At 43.7% G+C, this 24,966-nt stretch overlaps 5 protein-coding genes, 1 long non-coding RNA gene and 1 pseudogene across 10 annotated transcripts in view; 3 read left to right on the plus strand and 4 right to left on the minus strand.

The window, feature by feature from the left end:
• Nucleotides 1–24,966, plus strand: part of LOC135333271 (fibrocystin-L-like) — a 71,651-nt gene that overhangs the window by 19,322 nt on the left and 27,363 nt on the right. The window contains exons 20-21 of one of the 3 annotated variants that reach the window (XM_064528197.1): nt 108–504; nt 671–1,101. In XM_064528197.1, coding sequence (XP_064384267.1) covers nt 108–504; nt 671–813 — 540 coding nt within the window. In that variant the 3' untranslated portion in view covers nt 814–1,101. Of the gene's footprint in view, nt 1–107; nt 505–670; nt 1,102–24,966 lie in introns of those variants that run through there. The other 2 variants (XM_064528199.1, XM_064528198.1) reach the window with 2 other exon arrangements.
• On the minus strand, nt 1,119–2,092 carry LOC135333351 (bcl-2-like protein 1). Its single transcript, XM_064528329.1, has 2 exons — nt 1,529–2,092; nt 1,119–1,423 (listed from the first exon to the last, which is right to left on the minus strand). Exons 1-2 carry the CDS (start codon nt 2,000–2,002, stop codon nt 1,268–1,270), a joined length of 630 nt encoding a protein of 209 aa, XP_064384399.1. The 5' UTR covers nt 2,003–2,092; the 3' UTR covers nt 1,119–1,267.
• Nucleotides 2,285–5,765, minus strand: LOC135333361 (dnaJ homolog subfamily C member 25-like). Its single transcript, XM_064528341.1, has 8 exons — nt 5,605–5,765; nt 4,917–4,945; nt 4,803–4,862; nt 3,713–3,815; nt 3,297–3,464; nt 2,789–2,926; nt 2,497–2,652; nt 2,285–2,448 (listed from the first exon to the last, which is right to left on the minus strand). Exons 1-6 carry the CDS (start codon nt 5,711–5,713, stop codon nt 2,880–2,882), a joined length of 516 nt encoding a protein of 171 aa, XP_064384411.1. The 5' UTR covers nt 5,714–5,765; the 3' UTR covers nt 2,285–2,448; nt 2,497–2,652; nt 2,789–2,879.
• Nucleotides 5,809–9,085, minus strand: LOC135333288 (TRAF2 and NCK-interacting protein kinase-like). The gene is made up of 3 exons (XM_064528215.1): nt 8,950–9,085; nt 7,200–8,737; nt 5,809–6,786 (listed from the first exon to the last, which is right to left on the minus strand). Exons 2-3 carry the CDS (start codon nt 8,724–8,726, stop codon nt 5,869–5,871), a joined length of 2,445 nt encoding a protein of 814 aa, XP_064384285.1. The 5' UTR covers nt 8,727–8,737; nt 8,950–9,085; the 3' UTR covers nt 5,809–5,868.
• LOC135333389 (uncharacterized) lies at nt 11,458–15,899 on the plus strand. 3 transcript variants are annotated; one of them, XR_010393854.1, is made up of 5 exons: nt 11,458–13,257; nt 13,325–13,441; nt 13,840–13,953; nt 15,182–15,532; nt 15,594–15,899. It is a non-coding gene; the product is annotated as an uncharacterized LOC135333389 (long non-coding RNA). The 3 variants fall into 3 exon arrangements; XR_010393855.1 differs by having other exon boundaries at nt 11,458–12,825; nt 12,928–13,441; XR_010393853.1 differs by having other exon boundaries at nt 11,458–13,441.
• LOC135333293 (uncharacterized) lies at nt 16,076–19,855 on the minus strand. The gene is made up of 3 exons (XM_064528220.1): nt 19,763–19,855; nt 17,999–19,503; nt 16,076–17,045 (listed from the first exon to the last, which is right to left on the minus strand). Coding segments are annotated over exons 1-3 (2,421 nt in total). The 5' UTR covers nt 19,764–19,855; the 3' UTR covers nt 16,076–16,130.
• On the plus strand, nt 19,918–24,870 carry LOC135333028 (CWF19-like protein 1; annotated as a pseudogene).

The following is a 24,966-nucleotide window of genomic DNA, read 5'->3' on the forward strand; positions in this document are numbered from 1 at the left end:
TGTGTGCTAACTACATGTACGTATGTCCACTATCGTAATATTATTCCTTATGCTGAGTAGAGCAACCAACTAATCTCAACTGTCCCCTCCTCCCCACACGTACACAGAACAAGGTGTCCTCACATGATTCAGAGGAAAAATACGTATCCAATAACCGCCCACCTTCCCCCGGCTCTGTCACTGACTACTATCTCCTCCCAGACAGAAATGGAAAAGATGTCGACACCCAATCCTTCGAATCCCACGAGCTCAACTCTCTGGCCTCCACTCCAGTTAGTCAGAGGAAGACAAACGTCCTAGTCTCTGAGAGTGTGGATGTCAAAGTCAGAGCAAAATCTATCAAGACTCCGGACGTGTTCTTTGCCAATCCCAGTGCCGAGGAGGCACTAAAGGATGAGAAGTTGGAGACACTAGATACCAATTTTGATGAAGTGGTTCATTTACCAACCACCAGCCAAAATATCTACTCCACCAATACCAGCGGCAGTACCAACAACAATACTGGTAAGTTAATTTTTCGTAAATCTCTCCTTTGATTGGCCGAATGCATGTACCTCTACAGTACCTTTGAAAGCTGTTCGTATGAATAGTGCAATGTAGCTACTACATGTATATATCCTCTTACTGTATAGCGTGCTGAACTAACCCCCCCCCCCCCACACACACACAGTAGCATATGAGAGCAGGACTCCCTCTGCTGCCACTGTTGCCCACAGCCTGCTCCCACCTCCCTCAGCCACGCCCTCACAGTCCTCTGAGAGTACAAAGGTCAAGAAGTACGAGAGCATGAAGGTGGAAGACATTGAGAACTAAATCACTGACACTTGCAAAAAAAAACATTAGTAGTGTACTCTATTTATTCTTGTATGAAAGAGCAATGTTTTTTTGTCGTAGCGATTATCTTAGAATCTGATAATCTAATGTCTATGTATTATTAATTTTGTGTAAAATTTAATTAGCTGCATGTATCTGTGTGCAAGACTCCTAAGCAGTTCGACTGATACTATATAAATTATAAATTGTACAGCTATAGCTATAATATTTATTATACATGTGTACGCGTGTTTTTCAACACACTCAAGATCAATTCAACGTACTCTAGTCCAACCTTTTATTATCATAATTAATAATAATAATTAATGGTATAATTATAAGAAACTTTTTTTTGAAACATTCGCAAGAAAATTGTAAAAATAAAACTACTAAGTGATTGTGAAGGAGAGATTGAGTGAGGTCGGTCCGAATTAAGTGATTCAACAAAAGTGTTCTATTTGAATGTGAGAGCTCCTACTAGGGCAACTCCAAAGCTGATTGCAGCAACTGTGAGCCAGGCAGTAGGGCGGCGGTTCTCAGCTCTCTGGTTTTCAGTTCTCTCTTTGGCTTTCTCAGAGGCATCAATACTCACTGCTCCCTTGATGGCACCCTGGATGTAGAGAAATAAAAGTCAATAAAAAATAAATAAAACATGCAGTGAAATACTGTAGTCAAAATAATACTTAATCTACACATGCATACAACAATCTCTTACCCAACCGCCATGCTCGAGAATCCACTGAGTGAAGTCGTGAAGAAATGTCGTCTGCCATCCAACGATACTGTCTATCAAGGGAGTCTTGTTCTCTTCATACAATCGTTTCGCTAGTACGCTCGTGAAGAAGAGCAGCACTGCAATCTTGCCCCACTTGATGTCGTCTACCATGAGCCTGGAACAAGAGTCTTGATATTCAGCATAGAGTTGTTGGTGAGATATGTCCAGCGTCTTCACTCTGCCCTCAATTTCTTGTTGATGCTTCAGTTTCAGGTCTGTACAGCAAGTTTCCAACGTCGAAATCGCATCTTTAAAACCTTTATCCTTCTCAAGGAGACCCCTCATAAGCTTGGCGTGGCTGTAGTTGCATTTCAGTTGTATCCCGTCTCTCTTCAGCATAAAATCCACAAGGTGATGGCTGATGGCACTGCTTTGGGTTTTGATTTGGTGAAGGTCAGCTCTTGAATGGGCCATAGTTGAAGGAGACTTGAGTGGAGACTGGAGATAGTGGAGGATCGAGTTGATTGGAGCGGAAGTTGGTTGGTCGGGATAACATTGATACACACTAATACAAAGAGCCCTCCTTATATAGTACACCCATAACCCAAGAATTTGTGGTTTTCTCAACATGCGTCCGGTGCTCTCTGATTGGCTGCTCCAATAAATTGAAATATGAATATAATTAAATCTACCATTAAGGAATGTGCTTGAAATTGCTTTTGCAACAGCTCTGTGCGCATGCGCTTTAATTGCATGCAAAATAAAATTGTTTTTTTTACAAACACAAATTATTACTGCAAGACTCCTTTCAATAATTTAAAAACCGAAGCAAAAATGATAAATATGCTTTCATACAAAATGTTATATTGTCCCTAACAGTTTGTGGTGACTCTTTTCTGACCAGTGCTCTCATGTATCTCCTGTGAGGGTGGGGTATTGTAATCATGGTGACTTTATTAATCACTTACTCACTGTACTTGGTATCGTCTAGCCTCCTTCACTGGCCTCACTCTCACACATTTACTCACTCACTTGTACTTCTTGTACTTGGCATTGTCTAGCAGTGCTGTCCTTCTTTCCTTTCCTCCTTGTACTCCGCAGCATAGGTTTATACTGTATCACCACTACCAGAACAGAAATTAATGCTTGAAATATAAACACTTGGGAGTAGACCAACCTACTCCCCTCAACTTCAATTGTAAACAAAAGGTAAACAAAAGTTCCTATCAAAATAATCTACTAGTTACATTATCAACTCACAGAATGTTGCATGAGGTCACCTCCACAATTATCCGTAGCAGTCTCTTCATCGTTCTTTATTTCCTCCCTTGAGTCTGTCTCTGACCCTCCTTCAACAACCCCTTCTCCACTGCCAGCTCCTCAGCCTTACCACGATATCTGGGGACATAAATAACTACATGTCTACAGAGGATTTTATATGCTACTTAAATACAGCCACTGTGAACACCTCATTCACACACTGTGGGTATGTGGTTACTTGTCGTTGATATAAAAATGTGTATCAATCAATCTGAAGTCTTCTGTATGGGCTTAAAAAGATCCCTGATTCTGAAAAAGCACCACTTATATATAATTATAGATAGCCAACGCTTTTTCCTAAAAATAGAAATGGACAATGTGGACTGGAAACTAATTGCTGATTTATACACACCGTATGGTAGCACACCAACAGCTACTAAATGCATCTTTTAGGTTCCTAACTTCAATAATGGCCTCTGTTTTGAGATGTCTTGCAAACTAGTCTGACCTTGGCATTCTGAGAGAGCTGCAGTGATGGCTGTATTGTACGAGTGCCACCAGTCGAGGTACTGGACCAGAGAGATGACGCTGATGGCCACACCCACAACCACTCGGATGTCCACCTGGGAGGTCCCTCGACGATGGTCGTAGTGATAGTAGTGACGGTACACTTGCTCTGTGGGGGGGCAGTAACTTATTGTGTGAGTGTGTGTGGTGGGCGTACGATGTGAATGATGCTATTATAGCAACTATTTACTTCCTAAGAATGCATCTCTCTATATAACAACTCATAACTATCCAATTAACAGGCAAACAGAGAACTGCCATTAGAGTAGCCATGGTAAAGTTATCCCAATTGCAGGGGAAGTGTCTCTAGTTACTAGTAGGTAGTGAGTAATAACTACCCCCTAGCCCTGTACCTACCAGGGTTCTCAAACATGTAGTCATAGTTTGCTCTCTCCTCCTCATCCTTCAGTATCTCGTAGGTCGTGCTGATGAGCTGGAACCTCTCCCTAGAGCCCTCAGCCTGGATAGACTCGCAAGCCACTCCCTTTTCTCTGATTGGACGGGGGCGGGAGAAAAGGGACTGGTGACTCTGGGACACATTTTGTGTCTCTACCAGAATTTGGGTAGAGATTATTCATTGATTTTTCCACGTGATCCAAAAATTGCGTGAGGTTAAGTAGAATTGCGTAGCCTGCAAAAGTGATCGCGGGCTTCTTAGCTACAGTTTAAGAATGGATGCTAGTGCTAGAAAAGAGAAGATGATGGAGTAATAACATCATCAGGCATTCAGCTAGGATATAGTCATCTAACTTCTAAGACACCAGCAGAGATTAGCTTGTTTTAGTTTTACGTGATGAGAACTGGCAGCCGAAAGTCATTGGTTGCCTAAAGCTTTTAATAACCTGTACAATACAAGACAGATAATGGCAGAGGGCAGCAGTTGAATTGAGAGTAGTCAGACTTGTACAAGCTGTCTTAAATCGCTGCCACTCCTCGGTTCAAAGAAGGACTGCCAAGATTTCTACGTTCATCAGCTGTTCCATGCTAATCCACAAGTTGTGGCACAACAGACACTGGTACAAGGATCTATAAAATCAAAAGGCTGGCTAGATAGATCTGTATACTTGTCTTCTGTGTGTCTTTAGCTTTTGACGCATCAGAATAAATTGGATAATTTGCACGTGACATTAATATTTAATAGCATTCCTGATTTACACAAGCTGTAGCCCAGAGTCACCAGTCCCTTTTCTCCCGCCCCCGTCCAATCAGAGAAAAGGGAGTGGCTTGCGAGTCTACAGCCTGGAGTGGGAGTGAGGTATTAGGGGCACACAAAGAAATGGAGAGTATAGTATTCATTTCATGAGGGGAGGGGGTACATACAATGTGTCTACACTGTGCAATTCACTTTACTATGGCACCATTACATTAGATAAAGTTACAAAGCATTTTGTGATGGTTTGGGACTACTTGTATATCTCCTGAGACTAACCAACTCTCCCTCTGTTACCTTGTTCTTGTCAGGATGGTACTCCAGTGCCAGGTGTCGATAGGCTCTCCTCATCTCAGCCTATAACCAAGCCACAGTGTGTGAGCACAGTCAATAGCTCCACCACGTACTTACAGCTGTGACATCTTTGTCCACTTGAAGAACTGCATGTAGGGAACGAGAGTAATTATCAGCTAGTCAGGTGCAATTCTATTGGCCTAGATAATAGGTAGAAACAGCTCATACAGATAATTATACGTGACAGGCTCTAGGAAAACCAGACTATTGGAGCAGACTAAAATTTTGGTGATTAATGTACCAAGTGATAGAGCAGAGCATTGCCTACACAATGATAATGCTTAGTTTTCACATACCTAGTTTCATACCCGAGTTATGCGCGTTGGAAACTCGAAGCCGTAAAATGTAGTATTGAGAAAAACGGCTCTCAAAGATTGCTTAATTAGGAAAAATAAGGTAATAGCGAAAGTTTGGACGAAGCGTTTCGATGGAAAGAGTTGGATTTAGAGCATCAGATTTTACAGAGAGGTAGTAGAAGGGCTGTTGATACTTATACATCAATAACATTTTATTTGAGATTTTATACTGTAGGCATAAATTTAGCTGTAGCTCAATACTAAATTTTGCTCCAATAGTCTGGTTTTCCCAGAGCCTGTCACATACTGATACACCTGTTTCTACAATCACAGCATCTCTAGTCAGCTCTAAAATGATTTAATTTACATGCATTGAACTAGCTAGCCAGATCTAATAATCCACAACTCCAACCACACACACTCTGTCAATAGTGAGTGTAGGGACTGACCGTCATAGCAGCTCTCTCTGCCACAGTAGAGTCCCTCCAGGAGACTAGCAGCACTGGAGAACAACGCTGACAGAGCACAGGACACTAGGAGAACAGTTAGTGTCTTCATCAGGAGAACTGTCCATGAGCTGGAAGAGGGTCGTTTATGCTGACATTGCAATAGTCTATAAGGGGGAGGGGCTGGTTACACTATTTCATGTTCGCTCAAGAAACACTTATTTCAACATTAACTTTGAGCCATACAAAAACATTATTATACAATAATCAAGAAATAGTTGCTGTGATACTAATTTTATAGACGGTAGATTGTCTTTTTCTTTTATCGTTCAGCCCCCCAATCATAAGGCACTCTGTTGGAGACAGTGACACAGTGGCAGCGTATGCTATAGGAGATGGTGGATCACCAACGTAGAGCCAGGAGTCCATCGAGGATGAGTAGGCGTAGATCCTTTGAGTGGTTTCACCTTCACTATCCTTACCACCAACAGCAAATAGGGTGTCGGATATCGTTACAGGGGAGGGCCGGTAAGACGGTGTGTTGGATATTGTATTCCAGACAGAGTCGGCTTTGTTGGCACTCCCATCATCCTGTCGGTCTGCTGAGATGAGCTTGTCGACTTGAGCAGCACACACCTTGTTTAGACTATTGCTGCCAGGTCCCCCCATTAGGTACACTGTGTTGTTGTAGACAATTCCTCTTTGGTTGTGACAAGCATACGGTAGTCTGTCTGTCTCGCTCCACTGGGAGGTGCTGATGTTGTAGATCTCAACATTATTAGTGTATTCACCAGAGTCCGCACCTCCTGCTACGATCAGATGTGTTGAGAGACTAACGACTGCTGGTGAATACCTCGCTGTGGGCATGGGTGGGATCGTCCGTTTCCAGTTCCTTCCTTTGTTAAACACATGTACCACGTTGGATTTAGAGAAGGATGAATCCAAACCACCAACTGCTGCCAGTTCACCTTTGACCTCTCCTAGACCAAAATAGCGTACAGGAAGTCTGGGCAGAGTTGACCAAACATCTTGTGGCGGATCGTAACAGTGGACACAGTACTCATCATCGTCATCACAGTATCCTCCACCATAGTAGACCTTGCCATTGATGGTTACCGCTCGCCCAGTAGACATCTTCACTGGAGCCTCAGAGCACTGACTGTAGGACAACTGAACCTGTAGGGACTGGAGAATACAGAGAGTCAATAACTTGTGTGTTGCATGTAATGAATTTAAATAAGGGAATGTAATCACATGCAGGTTAACAATGTTATAAGGTTACCATGGCAACAAAATTATTATAACAGTATCGATCCTGTGGAACATAATTTTCCGCTTATATTATTTAATTTGGCTCTTATATAGGAGTGGTGATTATAGCAGAATATATTCACATGCTATAGCTAGCCAATATAATAACAAGCCACACTATAATACACACAGCTACTTTGACGAATTACCGAGCATAGCAAAAACAGAATTATAACTTTGAGTTCAATTGGAACATTAAATGGACTAGGCACATTAGGTTGACTATACAATAAGAGATACGACGGTACAGATGTGTGCACTTAGTGGTACAGTGTTGATGAGCTCACCTGTGGTTTGCTGGTCAGGTAGTCTCTAGTTTTGGTGAGCTGGTCGTTCAAACTCTGAATGGTGGCTTCTTTCTTTTGAAGGGAAGTGTCCTTGGAGGCAAGCATCAACTCTTGGTGAGCAATAGTGGAATCTTTGTGAGCAATTGTTGAATCTTTGACAGCAATAGTGGAATCTTTTTGAGCGATAATAGAGTTTTTGTCAGCTTGTTCCTGTTCTAGATGTGTTTCCAGTTGAGCTATTTTCGTAGCAAGCTCGTTGTGAGTGTAGTTGACGTTGGCAATTTGTTGCTCCACCTCTTCAGTGAGTTGCTTACATCGAGTTTCTACCTCAGTAATCCTAGCATCTTTGGAGAAAATAAATGCATCTTTCATGTTAACAATTGTCTCTTTATCTTCGAGTTGACCTTTAAGATCTTCATTCTCCAATTTAAACTGATCAGTTTCCACAGAGTGCACCAACTGCATACGCTCGACAGCGTTTTCACTTTCTTCTTCTTGTCGTCTTTTCTCCTCCGCCAGTGCCTCGATCTCTCCTGCTTTCTCCTGGATTGCCGAGTCCTTCCTCACAACCTCCTCCTCAAGCTCCCTCTTCTCTGTCAGTAGGGCACTCACTCGCTGGAGCATCTCCACTCTGTTCTCAAAGGAGGGAGGGTGTTCAAGTACCACACCCACCATCCGACCCACTATCTCCGCTGCTCTAGGCCTTTGTTGAGGGTTGTTGCTGAGACAGCGCATGATTAGGTCCATCAGAGGGTGGTCTGGGGAAATCTTTAGAAGAAACTCTTCACGTCGTTCAGCTTCCGTCACTGGTATCAGACCATTGGGATTGGTAGGATCGATTCGTGTCTGGCCGATACTTGGTAGTGGCCACTCTGCTGTGAAGGTGTGAATCATCATGATCCCAAAGGAGAACACATCCACACTGGTGTCGTAGTGGGGGTTGGCAACCATCACTTCGGGGGGCATGTACGCTGGGGTGCCAGGGGTCTCCGTCATTCGACTCACTTGAAGGGGGGTCAGGTTCAATATTCGAGCAACCCCCAGATCGGATATCTTGGCCGTCATGTTGGTGGACAAAAGGACATTGTTGGCTGAGAGGTCTCTGTGCACAATGACTGGTGTTTGGCCATGGAGGTAGACCAGGCCCAGTGAGACGTCATGGAGGATGGAGAAGTTGATCTCATCGGGGAGAATACCGTAGCGCTCGAGACAGCTGGTCAAGTTGGTGGGGAGGAACTCCATGACTAGGATGGGGAACTGAGAGCCTTCCTCAAAACAGACTCCCAGAAACTGGACAATGTTGGGGTGCCTAGTTTGACTGAGCAGGTTACACTCCTCCAGATACCTTCGTGCTGCATGCCCGATTCCAGCTTCATACAGAGCTCTGTGAAGCTTCTTGCCGGCACATTTCAGTCCTCGATACTCTAGCTCCATAACAACAGCGTAGGAACCTCGTCCAAACTCATTCTCAGTGATGCGAATTTGTCTCAGAGTGAACTGCTCGAAAGCTTGTGGATTTACAGACATTGTCTTCGTTACTGTGGGAATAGCAATATTAAATAGGTAATCCAGCTGGCCAAGTAAAGATTAAGTTACAAAAAAAGTAAGATACATTGCCAAGTATATTAAAAAGGTAATAGATCTAGAATCTATAGAAAAACAAAGCCTTTATAGTACAGTACTCAGGCTCAGGCTTACAGGAGCACATGCAGTTATGGTATGTATATAAAAGCTATTCAGTTGATCTCACCTGTACTGTATAGAAAGCTTGATAGAGTTGAAGTTATGGAGCTAGAAAGCTAGCTGTAGTGGCCAACAGAACGAGAAGGTCAAGAACGATTGAACAAGGAAAGATTTTGTTTACTTGTGCAAAGCAAAAGGGGGTGTGGCTTGTACAAGGTTTTGTGCACTATTTAGAATACCACCAAGTCAAGGATGAAAATGTAAGGAGCTAGCTAGCTCTAGTGCAAGTGTACTCACCTAGATCTCCTTCTCCCCCTCACTCAGTCTGGTGTGTGGAGATGTGGAGGGTCACTTCAAGCAACTGTTTAGCAGAGTCCAGAGCATCCTCTCCAAGAACAAAGACTTTGAGGTAGCTACATACAATGGATGCACACACTCACTGCAGTGCCAGTGCATTTATTGTCCCTTTATGTAGCTGCTGTTGTGTGTTGGATCTTTCTTTAGCTCTGACTGCCAGGAGGAGTGGAGCAAGTATCGGGAGGGGGTGGAAACAGGTAATTAAACGATATTAGATCACCTTCCTCTGACATTTATTACACCCCCATGCACAGTGCCTCTACCGACGTTCATCCTTGGCCCGTGTTGGACTGAGCATGGCCAGTTCTATGGAAACTTGTCACGTGATGGAGGAGAGCTTTGCCCCAATGTCACATGACTAGGTACAGTGTATGCATGTTGTTAACCACTCTATCAGTACACACATGAGTCACACTCCATTACAGGTCAGCGTGGAGTGTACAGTGCGTCCAGTGGTCTGAGGGTGGCCTATCTCAGTGGGAGCTACTAGGGGAGGACCTATCAGCATCAAGACAAGGGAGATAATCTATTGGTCAGTTCTCTTCTCAATCACCTGGAGGAGTTGTTGAACTAGTTTTTGTTTCTCCCTCTAGCGATCATATTTCACTGACTCTGATGCATGTGTCCTGGCTGGAGGGTCAGTGCAGTGGAGAGGGCTACCGTGGAGTGGACATTCTCCTCACCTCTGATTGGCCCGGAGCAGTGGACAAGTTCACAGTGGCTCCTGTGAGACCTAGCTCCCAGTTATTGTAGGATGGACCAGTACCTTAATAATACCTTATGCTCATGCAGGACGGACTGGACCTGAGTGCAGTGGGGGCAAAGCCTCTGAGTAAACTGGCCATGTGTCTCAAGCCACGCTACCATTTTGCAGCTCTACACCAAACCTTCTATGAGAGAATACCGTACAGGTACAGTACGTCCATCCCTGTAATATTAGAGTACTTGAGTTTGCTCCTTAAATAGAGTTCTGTTATCCAATTTCTTGAAGTCCGTTGGTATGTTCAATTTTCCAATGTGATTTGACCAGCGATACAATAAGAGATAAGAGAGTTTCATAATTATTTTAGATGTGTGCTGTAATTATACGTACATGTTACATGTCCTCATCTTTAAATCCCTACACAGTAATACCTCCACAACTTTTGATGCTAACTGTATTGTGCTTCATTTCATGTAGGAATCACAAAATCCTTCAAGGCAAGCCACATCATGTGACACGATTCTTAGATTTGGTTCAAGTGGGAAATCCAGACAAGAAGAAAAGAGTGAGTTGAAATCATTCTAGTCCCATTAGTATTACATGTTATTAATGATGACATCATCTTCATACCTGCAGTACCTGTATGCATTCTCTGTCACACCCATGAGCTCCATGGACGAGAAAGAGCTGACTCAGCAACCACCCACTGCCACCAACTGTCCCTACACTGAACTAGTCAAATCTTTGGTAAGGAAAACTTCGTATTGTCCCATAATGTCTAGCTATCGTTGAAGGGCCAATATACATGTACATTGCAGTGTAGTAGTAACAGTTAAAAGGTTGAAGGGGCCACTTGGTTGGTGCAAAACACCACCTAAGTGGGACTGCCCCTGGCCTGGAGCGCTAGTAATTTGAGACAAGAAGCCATACCTTCTCATTGTGACATCATAATTAGCTGCAGCCTAGCTACAAGCTTATTAGCTCTAAACAAGAACTAAAGTCTATAATTATAATAATTATTTGCACTCCCACACACACACACACTGAAGTTTGTAATTGTATAATAATGCCGTATACAGCAGAATTTCGTTCATGTTACAAGAGTATTATCATTCAGAAAGCAATCCTTATTTCATTCTGCTGACAACTTTCTCCTTGTCAATGTTAATTAGAACACCTATCCAACTCAGGAATGGTGGGCCCATTCAATGAATGTTGCTGGCACCCTGGCCAGCAACATTCATTGAATGGGCCCCCCCTGTTCCTACTCCACTGCATTGTCCAATTTTCCAAGCAAAAACTTGCGTTATGTATCACTTTGAGAGTCCTATCTCTAGATATCACCATTATTATGCCTCGGTGCGCATATGCGCAAGCGAGGTATACGGTATAGTGTGTGTGTGTGTGCGTGCGTGCGTGCGTGCGTGCGTGCGTGCGTGCGTGGACTGCTACAGCTGCCTAAGGATGAATCAAGTGCAAGTAAGAGTTTCTATAGGTTTCTAGTACGGTGGCCCTGAGTGCTACTCCTAGTTGATAGTTCATACTTGATAGTTCAAATGCGTAGTTGGCAGTTGGCAGTTGGTAGTTGGCAGTTGGCAGTTCGTAACTTTTAAACTTTGCAACAATAATTAGCCTGCTTTAAATTATGATACTGGTGGCACCAATAGATATCTATAGCTGGCCTAAGACGGCAATATCATATTATATGTACACATCTAGGTAGGGAGGTAATATCAAGTCTAATCCCCATGCACCTATATTCCCAGATCCCATGCAGTAGGGGGGGGGGGGGGCAATATAGAAACAGGTTTTGCATGGCTCTTTTATAAAACTTAGATTCTATTGAGGCCATTTAAAGTTGTGGTTAAAAGATTAGAGGCAGTGCAAAGATCTATATAATTATACAACATTTGCTAACTGGCGTAGAAGATGTATATAGTCTTTGCTGGCCTCAGACGGCACTAACGTGTGTCCAGTCCACTATACAATGTACATTAAGTAGGGCTTGCCCCAAGGCTTAGAGAAACAGGTTTTGTAGAATAATTCCTGGCATTAGTTTGTTGCGAAGTTTAAAGGTCACGAACTATCAACTCCCAACTCCCAACTATATATATATACCAACTACCAACTCCCAACTCCCAACTACCAACTGCCAACTAAGAGTAGCACTCTCAGGGCCACCGTATTCTAGTCATGTTTACTTGGATATTAATTCATGGATTTGCAAAATAATGCTTCGTTCTCGAGTTATGCCTAGTTTTGCTTACTTGGAATGCCATTGCAGCCTTTTCAGAAGAGCACGTAGCCAAACTTGTTCACCGAGTGTTGCTACTCTACTTAGTAGTTAGCTCTGCACTAGAAGGCTAGTTATTGGTAGCTGCAAGAGTGAGAAGAGAGCTGCAAGGCTCTGCTGATGCAGCCCGGCATTAATTTTAGACTTGAACTTTTGGCATCGATCGTTTTTAACAACAGTCATGGTGGATCCCACTCTTGAGTTTGCTAATGCAAAAAGTTCATCATAAATTATGATCTGAGTGTATAAAAGCGCTTTTATGTACGTAGCTTTGGCATATCCACCAAGGCATCAGCACCTGCGGTGCTTTCATTTTGTGTTGTAGTTCAAATCCATATGTTTGCAGAGGTCAAAGTTTATTGTGTACCTACCCCACACACTGTGCAGAGGGAGTCTCAAGAGGAGGCTGGGCCTAACTTCTTCTTTGACCAGAGGGCTCTTGATTCAGCTCATCGCAAACAGAAGAGACAACAGGACGGAGGACCCCCTGCAAAGAGACGACCCCCTCCCCAGCCCAGGGGGCCGTGCTGGTTTTGTCTGGAGGGCAAGGAAGTGGAGAAACATCTTGTGGTCTCCATCGGAGAGATCATGTGAGATAGAGTGTGTTGTACTTGCTAATACTGCACATACAAAATACAATGTAGCTCACAAATAGCAGACCACTAACAGTTTGTATTGTATACCCTATATAGACGTACCTGGCTTTATCCAAGGGTGGGATGGTACCAGAGCATGTGCTGGTTCTACCCATCGGTCACTATGCAGCCTCCACTGACGCACCACCAGTCAGTTCATGTGCTGTGTGTACCACTGCTGTGTGTGTATAGTCATTGTTTGTATTGTGGAGAGTATGTTTCCATGCTCTGTGTGTACTATTTAGCAGTCTGTAGTGGTCAGCCTGTAAGCAGGCCACCCTCTATAATACAGCCAGGTTAATGGGCCCCAAAGTCTCCATAGCATCTGTTTGGACCTGTGTTAACAGACCACCTCTTTAGTACAGCCACTGTTGGTCTGCCCACTGTGTAAGCAGAGATCACTATACCATATATCATGCATGTACACTGTATGACCTGTGCTCTATTACTGTAGGAGGTTTTAGAGGAGCTTGGAAAGTTTAAGAGTGCTCTGGGGAAGTACTTCAACAGCAAAGATCAGTCGTGTGTCATCTTCGAGAGAAACTACAAATCACAGCATTTTCAACTACAGGTCAGTACCGTCAAGGCCGTATTATCATGTGATGTGATTGATACTGTATGGTTGGTGTGTTGAGATTAGGCTACAAGGTTTTGAGGGCAAACAGAGGAATGTGATTTCTCTTTTTAATCATTCACTGGTTCAGGGACTCTTTCAGCTGCCATAACTTGAATTCTGTGTATTCAATTTCAACGGTTTTATGATTTTAGAAAGAGGCCATCTAGCAAAGATCGTGATATCATACAATCTAGGTCTTTGAAATCGTATTTGTGAAGCCATTAGCATTCGTAAACTTACATAATTATGTGGAAACATTGTATAAATACGGTACATGTTAGTGTGTGTATGGTAGATGTGTTGACTGATAGTTGTGTATGGTTAGTGTGTGATGGTAATGGTGGTCACTGTAGGTTATTCCAGTGACCAAGATTCCATCTGATGCTCTGAGACAAGCCTTCATAGATTATGGGCGGAGTATGGGGGTGTGGCTTGAGACTGTGCCCAGGGAAACACCACCCTCAGAGGTAACACACACACATCATAGCTGTACCATGTTCTACGTACCATTCTCTAAGCCTTTTATAGCCTCGATTCCAGGTCGATTAAAATACGGCCTGGTACCTATTGCATGGTGATAGTGCGCATGCGCTAGTTTATTCACCAGAATCCTTTCTCTCATCTATTTTCTATCTATGTACATCAGCTTAGTATTGCGTTGTTTCAGAAGGCTTTCACACTAGTCTAAAGTCAGAAGAGGCTCTCATCTACCTCTATGACGGTTGTATGGTCAGGATGTCTTACATTGGATCTGTACAGTCTATGGGAAGTGTATGGTGCCTCTTGACTTCTACTTGCGAACACAACCCGGCTATAGGACCATCCTAGATATAGTAGATGAGAGCCTCTTCTGTCTTAAAATTAGTGTTCAAGCCTTCTAGACCAACGCAATAGATGACATAAGCCACAGCTTCACAGAACTCAGTCATGGAGATAAAGTATTACGGAACATTATTATTCTTAGTAAATGGTATAATTTACGTTCGTAGTACGATTACCCATATTCTGAGTAATTTGAAGGGCATGCACACTATCACCCATGCAATACCAGGCCATATTTTAATGCGGCCTGTAATCGATGCTAATAAGCGTATAGAATAGGGGCTATAAGCTTTTTAGTTATCAATACTTCTCTTTACCAGAATCTATTAGTTTTGCTACACACATACCGTCCCTGAGGGCCTCCCACCCACCCATACACACACACACACACCCTCTCTGAGGGCCTCCCACCCACACACACACACACACCCTCTCTGAGGGCCTCCCACCCCCCCACACACACACACACACAGATTGCGTACACTGGTGTCCCACACACACACACATACCCTCCTCCCCCATACACACACCACACACACACACACACACACACACACACACACACACACACACACACATATACCCTCCTCCCCCATACACACACCACACACACACACGCACACACACACACGCGCACACACACACACACACACACACACACACACACACACACACACACACAGATTGCGTACACTGGTGTCCCCCACACACACACACACACACACACACACACACACACATATACCCTCCTCCCCCATACACACACCACACACACACACGTACACACACACAGACACACACACACGCACACGCACACGCACACGCACACACACACACACACACGCACACACACATACACACACACACACACAGCTTGCGTACACTGGTGTCCCATACTTCCTGGCAGAGTTTGATGATGGGGGAAATGTGTTCACAAGACCATTTTCTTGCCAACTCACGCAGACAAACAACCAGATCACTGAATATAGGTTATAGTATGTTTCTACTACTGTGAGCTCATGAGGTAAACAGCACTCTCAAGTGAGTAGGTAAGAACATATCCGTGAGTCTCGTCACACCGACAATGCACACCTCTAACCTTTCTATTGCATACTCAGCAAATGTCTCTTCCACAAATCTGTCATCATACCTATTGAGTGAACACACAAACTGTTCTAGTTCCTGGAACAATACGTACGGACGTTTCTCTCTCCAATTTGGAAGGTGATTAAAAACCAATTAATGACATGTTGAATGCTTTTATTGGTTGCAATATCGGCTGCAGGGAGGTGTTGGCTGCTCCTCTCGTTCTGAATCTGCCCAATTGGATCAACTGGAAGTCATGTCTGGCAACAAAGAACGAGGAGACGAAAGCTGCTCTAGAAATGAGGAAGAACTTTGAACCATATTATTTTGATTTCACATGCAACTGACAACGATGATTAATTTCTTTATTTTCACTTTTACTTTTGTATAATTGACATTTTGTGTATTAGCTAGTTGTCCAATAATAATTATGGTTGGCCATATATATTATATAGTTATAGGAGTGCAGATCAATATCAGTGGGCAATTATTTTCCTTGTCCCAATGTTGTATTAGAACCTGTCCATGAGCTGGAGGAGGGTAGTTATGCTGACATTGCAATAGTCAATAAGGGGGAGGGGCTGGTTGCACGCTATACACACATTATATACCTCTACTTATACTGTAACCTCTACTAGTAATTAGTACCATGCAAGCTAGTATAACATGTTCACTCTAGAAAACAATTATCATGAAAATTTGGGTTATTTATAATTTTATAATTATACCAAAACAATTAAGAAATAGTTGTTGCAGTTCTAATTTTATACACAGTAGATTGTCTTTCATTGTTAAATCCCCCAATCATAAGGCACTCTGATGGAGACAGCGACACAGTGGCAGCGTCTGCTATAGGAGATGGTAGATCACCAACGTAGAGCCAGGAGTCCATCGAGGACGAGTAGGCGTAGATCCTTTGAGTGGCTTTACCACTATCCACTCCACCAACAGCAAAGAGGGTGTCGGATATCGTTACAGGGGAGGGCGCGTAAGACGGTGTGTTGGATATTGTATTCCAGACAGAGTCGGCTTTGTTGGCACTCCCATCATCCTGTCGGTCTGCTGAGATGAGCTTGTCGACTTGAGCAGCACACACCTTGTTTAGATCCTTGCCGTCATATCCACCCATTAGGTACACTGTGTTGTTGTAGACAATTCTTCTTTGGTCACGACAAGCATACGGTAGTCTGTCTGTCTCGCTCCACTGGGAGGTGCTGATGTTGTAGATCTCAACAATATTAGTGTAGTCATAAACGTCCACATTACCTCCTGCTACGACCAGATGTGTTGGGAGACTAACGACTGCTGGTGAATACCTCGCTGTGGGCATGGGTGGGATCGTCCGTTTCCAGTTCCTTCCTTTGTGAAACGCATGTACCACATTGGATGTAGGGTTGGACGAATCCAAACCACCAACTGCTACCAGTTCACCTTTGACCTCCCCTAGACCAAAATAGTGTACAGGAAGTCTGGGCAGAGTTGACCAGACGTCTTGTGGCGGATTGTAACAGTGGACACAGTGCTCGTCATCATCGTTATAACATTCTCCTCCACCATAGTAGACCTTGCCATTGATGGTTACCGCTCGTCCATCAGTCCTCTTCACTGGAGCCTCAGAGCACTGACTGTAGGACAACTGAACCTGTAGGGACTGGAGAATACAGAGAGTCAATAACTTGTGTTGCATGTGATGAATGATTGTGTAGCTAGTATAATTAAGGGCATTTGTAACCCTAATCATCAGTTACAAGGTTACGGTCATATACCATAGCGGTTACCATAGCAACAAAAATATTGTCAGTATATCGATCCTGTGCATTTATGTAGCCAAGAGCAAATAAGATGCTATAGGTATGGAATTTGTGGTGATTTCAGTAGACTAACAGCACCAGGGATATGCCAATGTCAATGTTAGTACCAACCACTAATGGTTGGTACTAACAGGAGCCCATAAAGAGAAGGAGTGGCTAACTACGGGCATCACGTCTCGTAAGTGGTTATGACCGCATTTCCATATATGCTAAGTGGTTGAATCCCTACACGTGTTATACGCAATGCAGGGATGCGGTTTGCAAGCACTTAGTCGCTTCCATACAAGGAAGTGCGGTTTCACCGGAAATTACGAGACATGATCCCCAAGTGTACGTTGAAGTTAGCCGCTCCTTCTCTTTATGGGCTCCTGGTACTAACCATACACAAGTTTATTCTAATGTACAATCAATACCAGGCCTAGTTGTTGACCTACCGTTATTTTAGGGGACAAATCGGCCTGGGAACGAAGCTATAATTATAGCCCATTGATTGACTACAAGCCACATTAATTTTAACAACTTTGATTCGAATTACTGAGGCATCGCAAATGTTACACAAAACTAAAGTACACAACAACTTCTATTCTAAACCTAGAGACTGCAAAAATATAGTTGTACATGGTGATCAGTTAAAACATTAAACTTTGGACTTGGTACTTCTATTAGGGGGCGATACCATAAGAGATATGAGAGTATCATAATTATTACATATATATAGATACAATGAGAGATAGGAGGGTATTATAATTATTATAGATGTGTGCACTTAGTGGTACAGTGTTGATGAGCTCACCTGTGGTTTGCTGGTCAGGTAGTCTCTGGTTTTGGTCAGTTGGTTGTTTAAACTCTGAATGGTGGTTTTATTCTTCTGAAGGTAAGTGTCATTGGAGGCAAGCATCGAATCTTTGTGGGTGATAATAGAGTTTTTGTCAGCTAGCTCTTGTTCCACTTGTGCAGTGAGATTGGTGACATCTGTTTCCAGTTGAGCTATTTTCGTAGCTTTAGATACAAGCTCGTTTTGAGTGTAGTTGACGTTGGCAATTTGTTGCTCCACCTCTTCAGTGAGTTGCTTACATCGAGTTTCTAATTCCACAATCCTAGAATTTCTTGAAATAATAAATTCATCTTTCGTGTTAACAATTGTCTCTTTAGCTTCGAGTTGACCTTTAAGATCTTCGTTTTCCAATTTATACTGATCAGTTTCCACAGAGCGCACCAACTGCATACGCTCGACAGTGTTTTCACTTTCTTCCTCTTGTCGTCTTTTCTCCTCCGCCAGTGCCTCGATCTCTCCTGCTTTCTCCTGGATTGCCGAGTCCTTCCTCACAACCTCCTCCTCAAGCTCCCTCTTCTCTGTCAGTAGGGCACTCACTCGCTGGAGCATCTCCACTCTGTTCTCAAAGGAGGGAGGGTGTTCAAGTACCACACCCACCATCCGACCCACTATCTCCGCTGCTCTAGGCCTTTGCTGAGGGTTGTTGCTGAGACAGCGCATGATGAGGTCCATCAGAGGGTGGTCTGGGGAAATTTTTCGAAGAAACTCTTCACGTCGTTTAGCTTCTGTCACTGGTATCAAACCATTGGGATTAGCAGGATCGATTCTGGTGGGGCCGATACTTGGTAGTGGCCACTCTGCTGTGAAGGTGTGAATCATCATGATCCCAAAGGAGAACACATCCACACTGGTGTTGTAGTGGGGGTTGGCAACCATCACTTCGGGGGGCATGTACGCTGGGGTACCAGGGGTCTCCGTCATTCGACTCACTTGAAGGGGGGTCAGTTTCAATATTCGAGCAACCCCTAGATCGGATATCTTGGCCGTCATGTTGGTGGACAAGAGGACATTGTTGGCTGAGAGGTCTCTGTGCACAATGACTGGTGTTTGGCCATGGAGGTAGACCAGGCCCAGTGAAACATCATGGAGGATAGAGAAGTTGATCTCATCGGGGAGAATACCGTAGCACTCGAGACAGCTGGTCAAGTTGGTGGGGAGGAACTCCATGACTAGGATGGGGAACTGAGAGCCTTCCTCAAAACAGACTCCCAGAAACTGGACAATGTTGGGATGCCTAGTTTGACTGAGCAGGCGACACTCCTCCAGATACCTTCGTGCTGCATGCCCGATTCCAGTCTCGTAGAGAACTCGGTAAAGCTTCTTGCCGGCACATTTCAGTCCTCGATACTCTAGCTCCATGACAACAGCGTAGGAACCATGTCCAAACTCATTCTCAGTGATGCGAATTTGTCTCAGAGTGAACTGCTCGAAAGCTTGTGGATTTACAGCCATTGTCTTCGTCACTGTGTGAATAGAAAAGCATGCAATATGAAAAAGATAATCCAGCTATTAAAAAGTGAAGTTAAAAAGATTATGTCTTCTTTTAATAGATACTGTGGAATAATAATAGGCACAATCCAATTGAAATAGAAGCAAGTAACAAAAAAAATCCTTTGGCTATGACCTGTGTTATATTGCCAATGTATAGGCCCAGGCTTACAAGAGCACATGCAGTTATGGTACTATGCATGATGTATATAAAAGCTATTCAGTTGATCTTACTTGCAGCTTGAAGTTACAGAGAGAGCTCGTAGCTGTAGCGGCAACAGAAGAAAAAGAGGTCAAGAACGAGATACACCCCTTCTTTGATATAAGCAAAAGGGGGCATGGCTACTTACAAGGTTTTGTGTATTATTTAGAATACCACCAAGTCAAGGATGAAAATGTAAGGAGCTAGCTAGCTCTAGTGCAAGTGTACTCACCTAGATCTCCTTTTCCCCCTCACTCAGTCTGGTGTGTGGAGATGTGGAGGGTCACTTCAAGCAACTGTTTACCAGAGTCCAGAGCATCCTCTCCAAGAACAAAGACTTTGAGGTAGCTACATACAATGGATGCACACACTCACTGCAGTGCCAGTGCATTTATTGTCCCTTTATGTAGCTGCTGTTGTGTGTTGGATCTTTCTTTAGCTCTGACTGCCAGGAGGAGTGGAGCAAGTATCGGGAGGGGGTGGAAACAGGTAATTAAACGATATTAAATCACCTTCCTCTGACATTTATTACACCCCCATGCACAGTGCCTCTACCGACGTTCATCCTTGGCCCGTGTTGGACTGAGCATGGCCAGTTCTATGGAGACTTGTCACGTGATGGAGGAGAGCTTTGCCCCAATGTCACATGTCTAGGTACAGTGTATGCATGTTGTTAACCACTCTATCAGTACACACATGAGTCACGCTCCATTACAGGTCAGCGTGGAGTGTACAGTGCGTCCAGTGGTCTGAGGGTGGCCTATCTCAGTGGGAGCTACCAGGGGAGGACCTATCAGCATCAAGACAAGGGAGATAATCTATTGGTCAGTTCTCTTCCCAATCACCTGGAGAAGTTGTTGAACTAGTTTTTGTTTCTCCCTCTAGCGACCATATTTCACTGACTCTGATGTGTCCTGGCTGGAGGGTGAGTGCAGTGGAGAGGGCTACCGTGGAGTGGACATTCTCCTCACCTCTGATTGGCCCGGGGCAGTGGACAAGTTCACAGTGGCTCCTGTGAGACCTAGCTCCCAGTTATTGTAGGATGGACCAGTACCTTAATAATACCTTATGCTCATGCAGGACGGACTGGACCTGAGTGCAGTGGGGGCAAAGCCTCTGAGTAAACTGGCCATGTGTCTCAAGCCACGCTACCATTTTGCAGCTCTACACCAAACCTTCTATGAGAGAATACCGTACAGGTACAGTACGTCCATCCCTGTAATATTAGAGTACTTGAGTTTACTCCTTAAATAGAGTTCTGTTATCCAATTTCTTGAAGTCCGTTCAGATAGTATGATCAATTTTCCAATGTGATTTGACCAGCGATACAATAAGACATATGAGAGTATCATAATTATTTTAGATGTGTGCTGTAATTATACTTACATCTTACATGTCCTCATCTTTAAATCCCTACACAGTAATACCTCCACAACTTTTGATGCTAACTGTATTGTGCTTCATTTCATGCAGGAATCATAAAATCCTCCAAGGCAAGCCACATCATGTGACACGATTCTTAGCTTTGGCTCAAGTGGGAAATCCAGACAAGAAGAAAAGAGTGAGTTGAAATCATTCTAGTCCCATTAGTATTACATGTTATTAATGATGACATCATCTTCATACCTGCAGTACCTGTATGCATTCTCTGTCACACCCATGAGCTCCATGGACGAGAAAGAGCTGACTCAGCAACCACCCACTGCCACCAACTGTCCCTACACTGAACTAGTCAAATCTTTGGTAAGGAAAATTTCGTATTATCCCATAATGTCTAGCTATCGTTGAAGGAGCAATAGTTATACTTGTAGTTTTCCAAACAAAAACTTGCGTTATGTAGCACTCTGAGAGTCCTATCTCTAGATATCACCTTTTGTGTTGTAGTTCAAATCCACCATGTTTGCAGAGGTCAAAGTTTATTGTGTACCTACTCCCACACACTGTGCAGAGGGAGTCTCAAGAGGAGGCTGGGCCTAACTTCTTCTTTGATCAGAGGGCTCTTGATTCTGCTCATCGCAAACAGAAGAGACAACAGGACGGAGGACCCCCTGCAAAGAGACGACCCCCTCCCCAGCCCAGGGGGCCGTGCTCGTGGTCTCCATCGGAGATCATGTGAGATAGAGTGTGTTGTACTTGCTAATACTGCACATACAAAATACAATGTAGCTCACAAATAGCAGACCACTAACAGTTTGTATTGTATACCCTATATAGACGTACCTGGCTTTATCCAAGGGTGGGATGGTACCAGAGCATGTGCTGGTCCTACCCATCGGTCACTATGCAGCCTCCACTGACACACCACCAGTGAGTTCATGTGCTGTGTGTACCACTGCTGTGTGTGTATAGTCATTGTTTGTATTGTGGAGAGTATGTTTCCATGCTCTGTGTGTACTATTTAGCAGTCTGTAGTGGTCAGCCTGTAAGCAGGCCACCCTCTATAATACAGCCAGGTTAATGGGCCCCAAAGTCTCCATAGCATGTGTTTGGACCTGTGTTAGCAGACCACCTCTTTAGTACAGCCACTGTTGGTCTGCCCACTGTGTAAGCAGAGATCACTATACCATATATCATGCATGTACACTGTATGACCTGTGCTCTATTACTGTAGGAGGTTTTGGAGGAGCTTGGAAAGTTTAAGAGTGCTCTGAGGAAGTACTTCAACAGCAAAGATCAGTCGTGTGTCATCTTCGAGAGAAACTACAAATCACAGCATCTTCAACTACAGGTTAGTACCGTCAAGGCCGTATTATCATGTCATGTGATTGATACTGTATGGTTGGTGTGTTGAGATTAGGCTACAAGGTTTTGAAGGCAAACAGAGGAATGTGATTTCTCATTGAATGGTTCAGGGACTCTTTCAGCTGCCATAACTTGAATTCTGTGTATTCAATTTCAACGGTTTTATGATTTTAGAAAGAGGCCATCTAGCAAAGATCGTGATGTCATACAATATAGGTCTTTGCAATCTTATTTGTGAAGCCATTAGCATTCGCAAACTTACATAATTATGTGGAAACATTGTATAAATACGGTACATGTTAGTGTGTGTATGGTAGATGTGTTGACTGATAGTTGTGTATGGTTAGTGTGTGATGGTAATGGTGGTCACTGTAGGTTATTCCAGTGACCAAGATTCCATCTGATGCTCTGAGACAAGCCTTCATAAATTATGGGTGGAGTATGGGGTTGTGGCTTGAGACTGTGCCCAGGGAAACACCACCCTCAGAGGTAACACACACACATCATAGCTGTACCATGTTCTACGTACCATTCTCTAAGCCTTTTATAGCCTCGATTCCAGGCCGATTAAAATACGGCCTGGTACCTATTGCATGGTGATAGTGCGCATGCGTTAGTTTATTCACCAGAATCCCCTTTTCTCTTTCTCTCATCTATTTTCTATCTATGTACATCAGCTTAGTATTGTGTTGTTTCAGAAGGCTTTCACACTAGTCTAAAGTCAGAAGAGGCTCTCATCTACCTCTATGACGGTTGTATGGTCAGGATGTCTTACATTGGATCTGTACAGTCTATGGGAAGTGTATGGTGCCTCTTGACTGCTACTTGCGAAGACAACCCGGCTATAGGACCATCCTAGATATAGTAGATGAGAGCCTCTTCTGTCTTAAAATAAGTGTTCAAGCCTTCTAGACCAACGCAATAGATGACATAAGCCACAGCTTCACAGAACTCAGTCATGGAGATAAAGTATTACGGAACATTATTATTCTTAGTAAACGGACTAATTTACGTTCGTAGTACGATTACCCATATTCTGAGTAATTTGAAGGGCATGCACACTATCACCCATGCAATACCAGGCCATATTTTAATGCGGCCTGTAATCGATGCTAATAAGCGTATAGAATAGGGGCTATAAGCCTTTTAGTTATCAATACTTCTCTTTACCAGAATCTATTAGTTTTGCTACACACATACCGTCCCTGAGGGCCTCCCACCCACCCATACACACACACACACACCCTCTCTGAGGGCCTCCCATCCCCCCACACACACACACACACAGATTGCGTACACTGGTGTCCCACACACACACACATACCCTCCTCCCCCATACACACACCACACACACACACACACACACACACACACACACACACACACACACACACATATACCCTCCTCCCCCATACACACACCACACACACACACGCACACACACACACGCACGCACACACACACACACACACACACACACACACACACACACACACAGATTGCGTACACTGGTGTCCCCCACACACACACACACACACACACACACATATACCCTCCTCCCCCATACACACACCACACACACACACGTACACACACACAGACACACACACACACACACGCACACGCACACGCACACACACACACACACACACGCACACACACATACACACACACACACACAGCTTGCGTACACTGGTGTCCCATACTTCCTGGCAGAGTTTGATGATGGGGGAAATGTGTTCACAAGACCATTTTCTTGCCAACTCACGCAGACAAACAACCAGATCACTGAATATAGGTTATAGTATGTTTCTACTACTGTGAGCTCATGAGGTAAACAGCACTCTCAAGTGAGTAGGTAAGAACATATCCGTGAGTCTCGTCACACCGACAATGCACACCTCTAACCTTTCTATTGCATACTCAGCAAATGTCTCTTCCACAAATCTGTCATCATACCTATTGAGTGAACACACAAACTGTTCTAGTTCCTGGAACAATACGTACGGACGTTTCTCTCTCCAATTTGGAAGGTGATTAAAAACCAATTAATGACATGTTGAATGCTTTTATTGGTTGCAATATCGGCTGCAGGGAGGTGTTGGCTGCTCCTCTCGTTCTGAATCTGCCCAATTGGATCAACTGGAAGTCATGTCTGGCAACAAAGAACGAGGAGACGAAAGCTGCTCTAGAAATGAGGAAGAACTTTGAACCATATTATTTTGATTTCACATGCAACTGACAACGATGATTAATTTCTTTATTTTCACTTTTACTTTTGTAGAATTGACGTTTTGTGTATTAGCTAGTTGTCCAATAATAATTATGGTTGGCCATAATTATATATTATATAGTTATAGGAGTGCAGATCAATATCAGTGGGCAATTATTTTCCTTGTCCCAATGTTGTATTAGAATGCTGTCCATGAGCTGGAGGAGGGTAGTTATGCTGACATTGCAATAGTCAATAAGGGGGAGGGGCTGGTTACATGCT

Source organism: Halichondria panicea, chromosome 3, assembly GCF_963675165.1.
Source record: "Halichondria panicea chromosome 3, odHalPani1.1, whole genome shotgun sequence".
Classification (NCBI taxonomy): Eukaryota; Metazoa; Porifera; class Demospongiae; order Suberitida; family Halichondriidae; genus Halichondria; species Halichondria panicea.

Excerpts from the sequence above, each read along its gene's own strand:
- LOC135333351 (XM_064528329.1), bottom strand. The coding sequence starts at position 2,002 with ATGGCCCATTCAAGAGCTGACCTTCACCAAATCAAAACCCAAAGCAGT. Across the intron at positions 1,424-1,528 it reads TTCTCGAGCATGGCGGTTGG|GGTGCCATCAAGGGAGCAGT; the intron begins GTAAGAGATTGT and ends CTCTACATCCAG.
- LOC135333361 (XM_064528341.1), bottom strand. The coding sequence starts at position 5,713 with ATGAAGACACTAACTGTTCTCCTAGTGTCCTGTGCTCTGTCAGCGTTG. Across the intron at positions 4,863-4,916 it reads TGGACAAAGATGTCACAGCT|GCTGAGATGAGGAGAGCCTA; the intron begins GTAAGTACGTGG and ends GCTTGGTTATAG. Across the intron at positions 3,816-4,802 it reads ACCATCCTGACAAGAACAAG|GCTGAGGGCTCTAGGGAGAG; the intron begins GTAACAGAGGGA and ends GAGTCTATCCAG.
- LOC135333288 (XM_064528215.1), bottom strand. The coding sequence starts at position 8,726 with ATGTCTGTAAATCCACAAGCTTTCGAGCAGTTCACTCTGAGACAAATT. Across the intron at positions 6,787-7,199 it reads ACCTGACCAGCAAACCACAG|TCCCTACAGGTTCAGTTGTC; the intron begins GTGAGCTCATCA and ends TGTATTCTCCAG.
- LOC135333293 (XM_064528220.1), bottom strand. Across the intron at positions 17,046-17,998 it reads ACCTGACCAGCAAACCACAG|TCCCTACAGGTTCAGTTGTC; the intron begins GTGAGCTCATCA and ends TGTATTCTCCAG.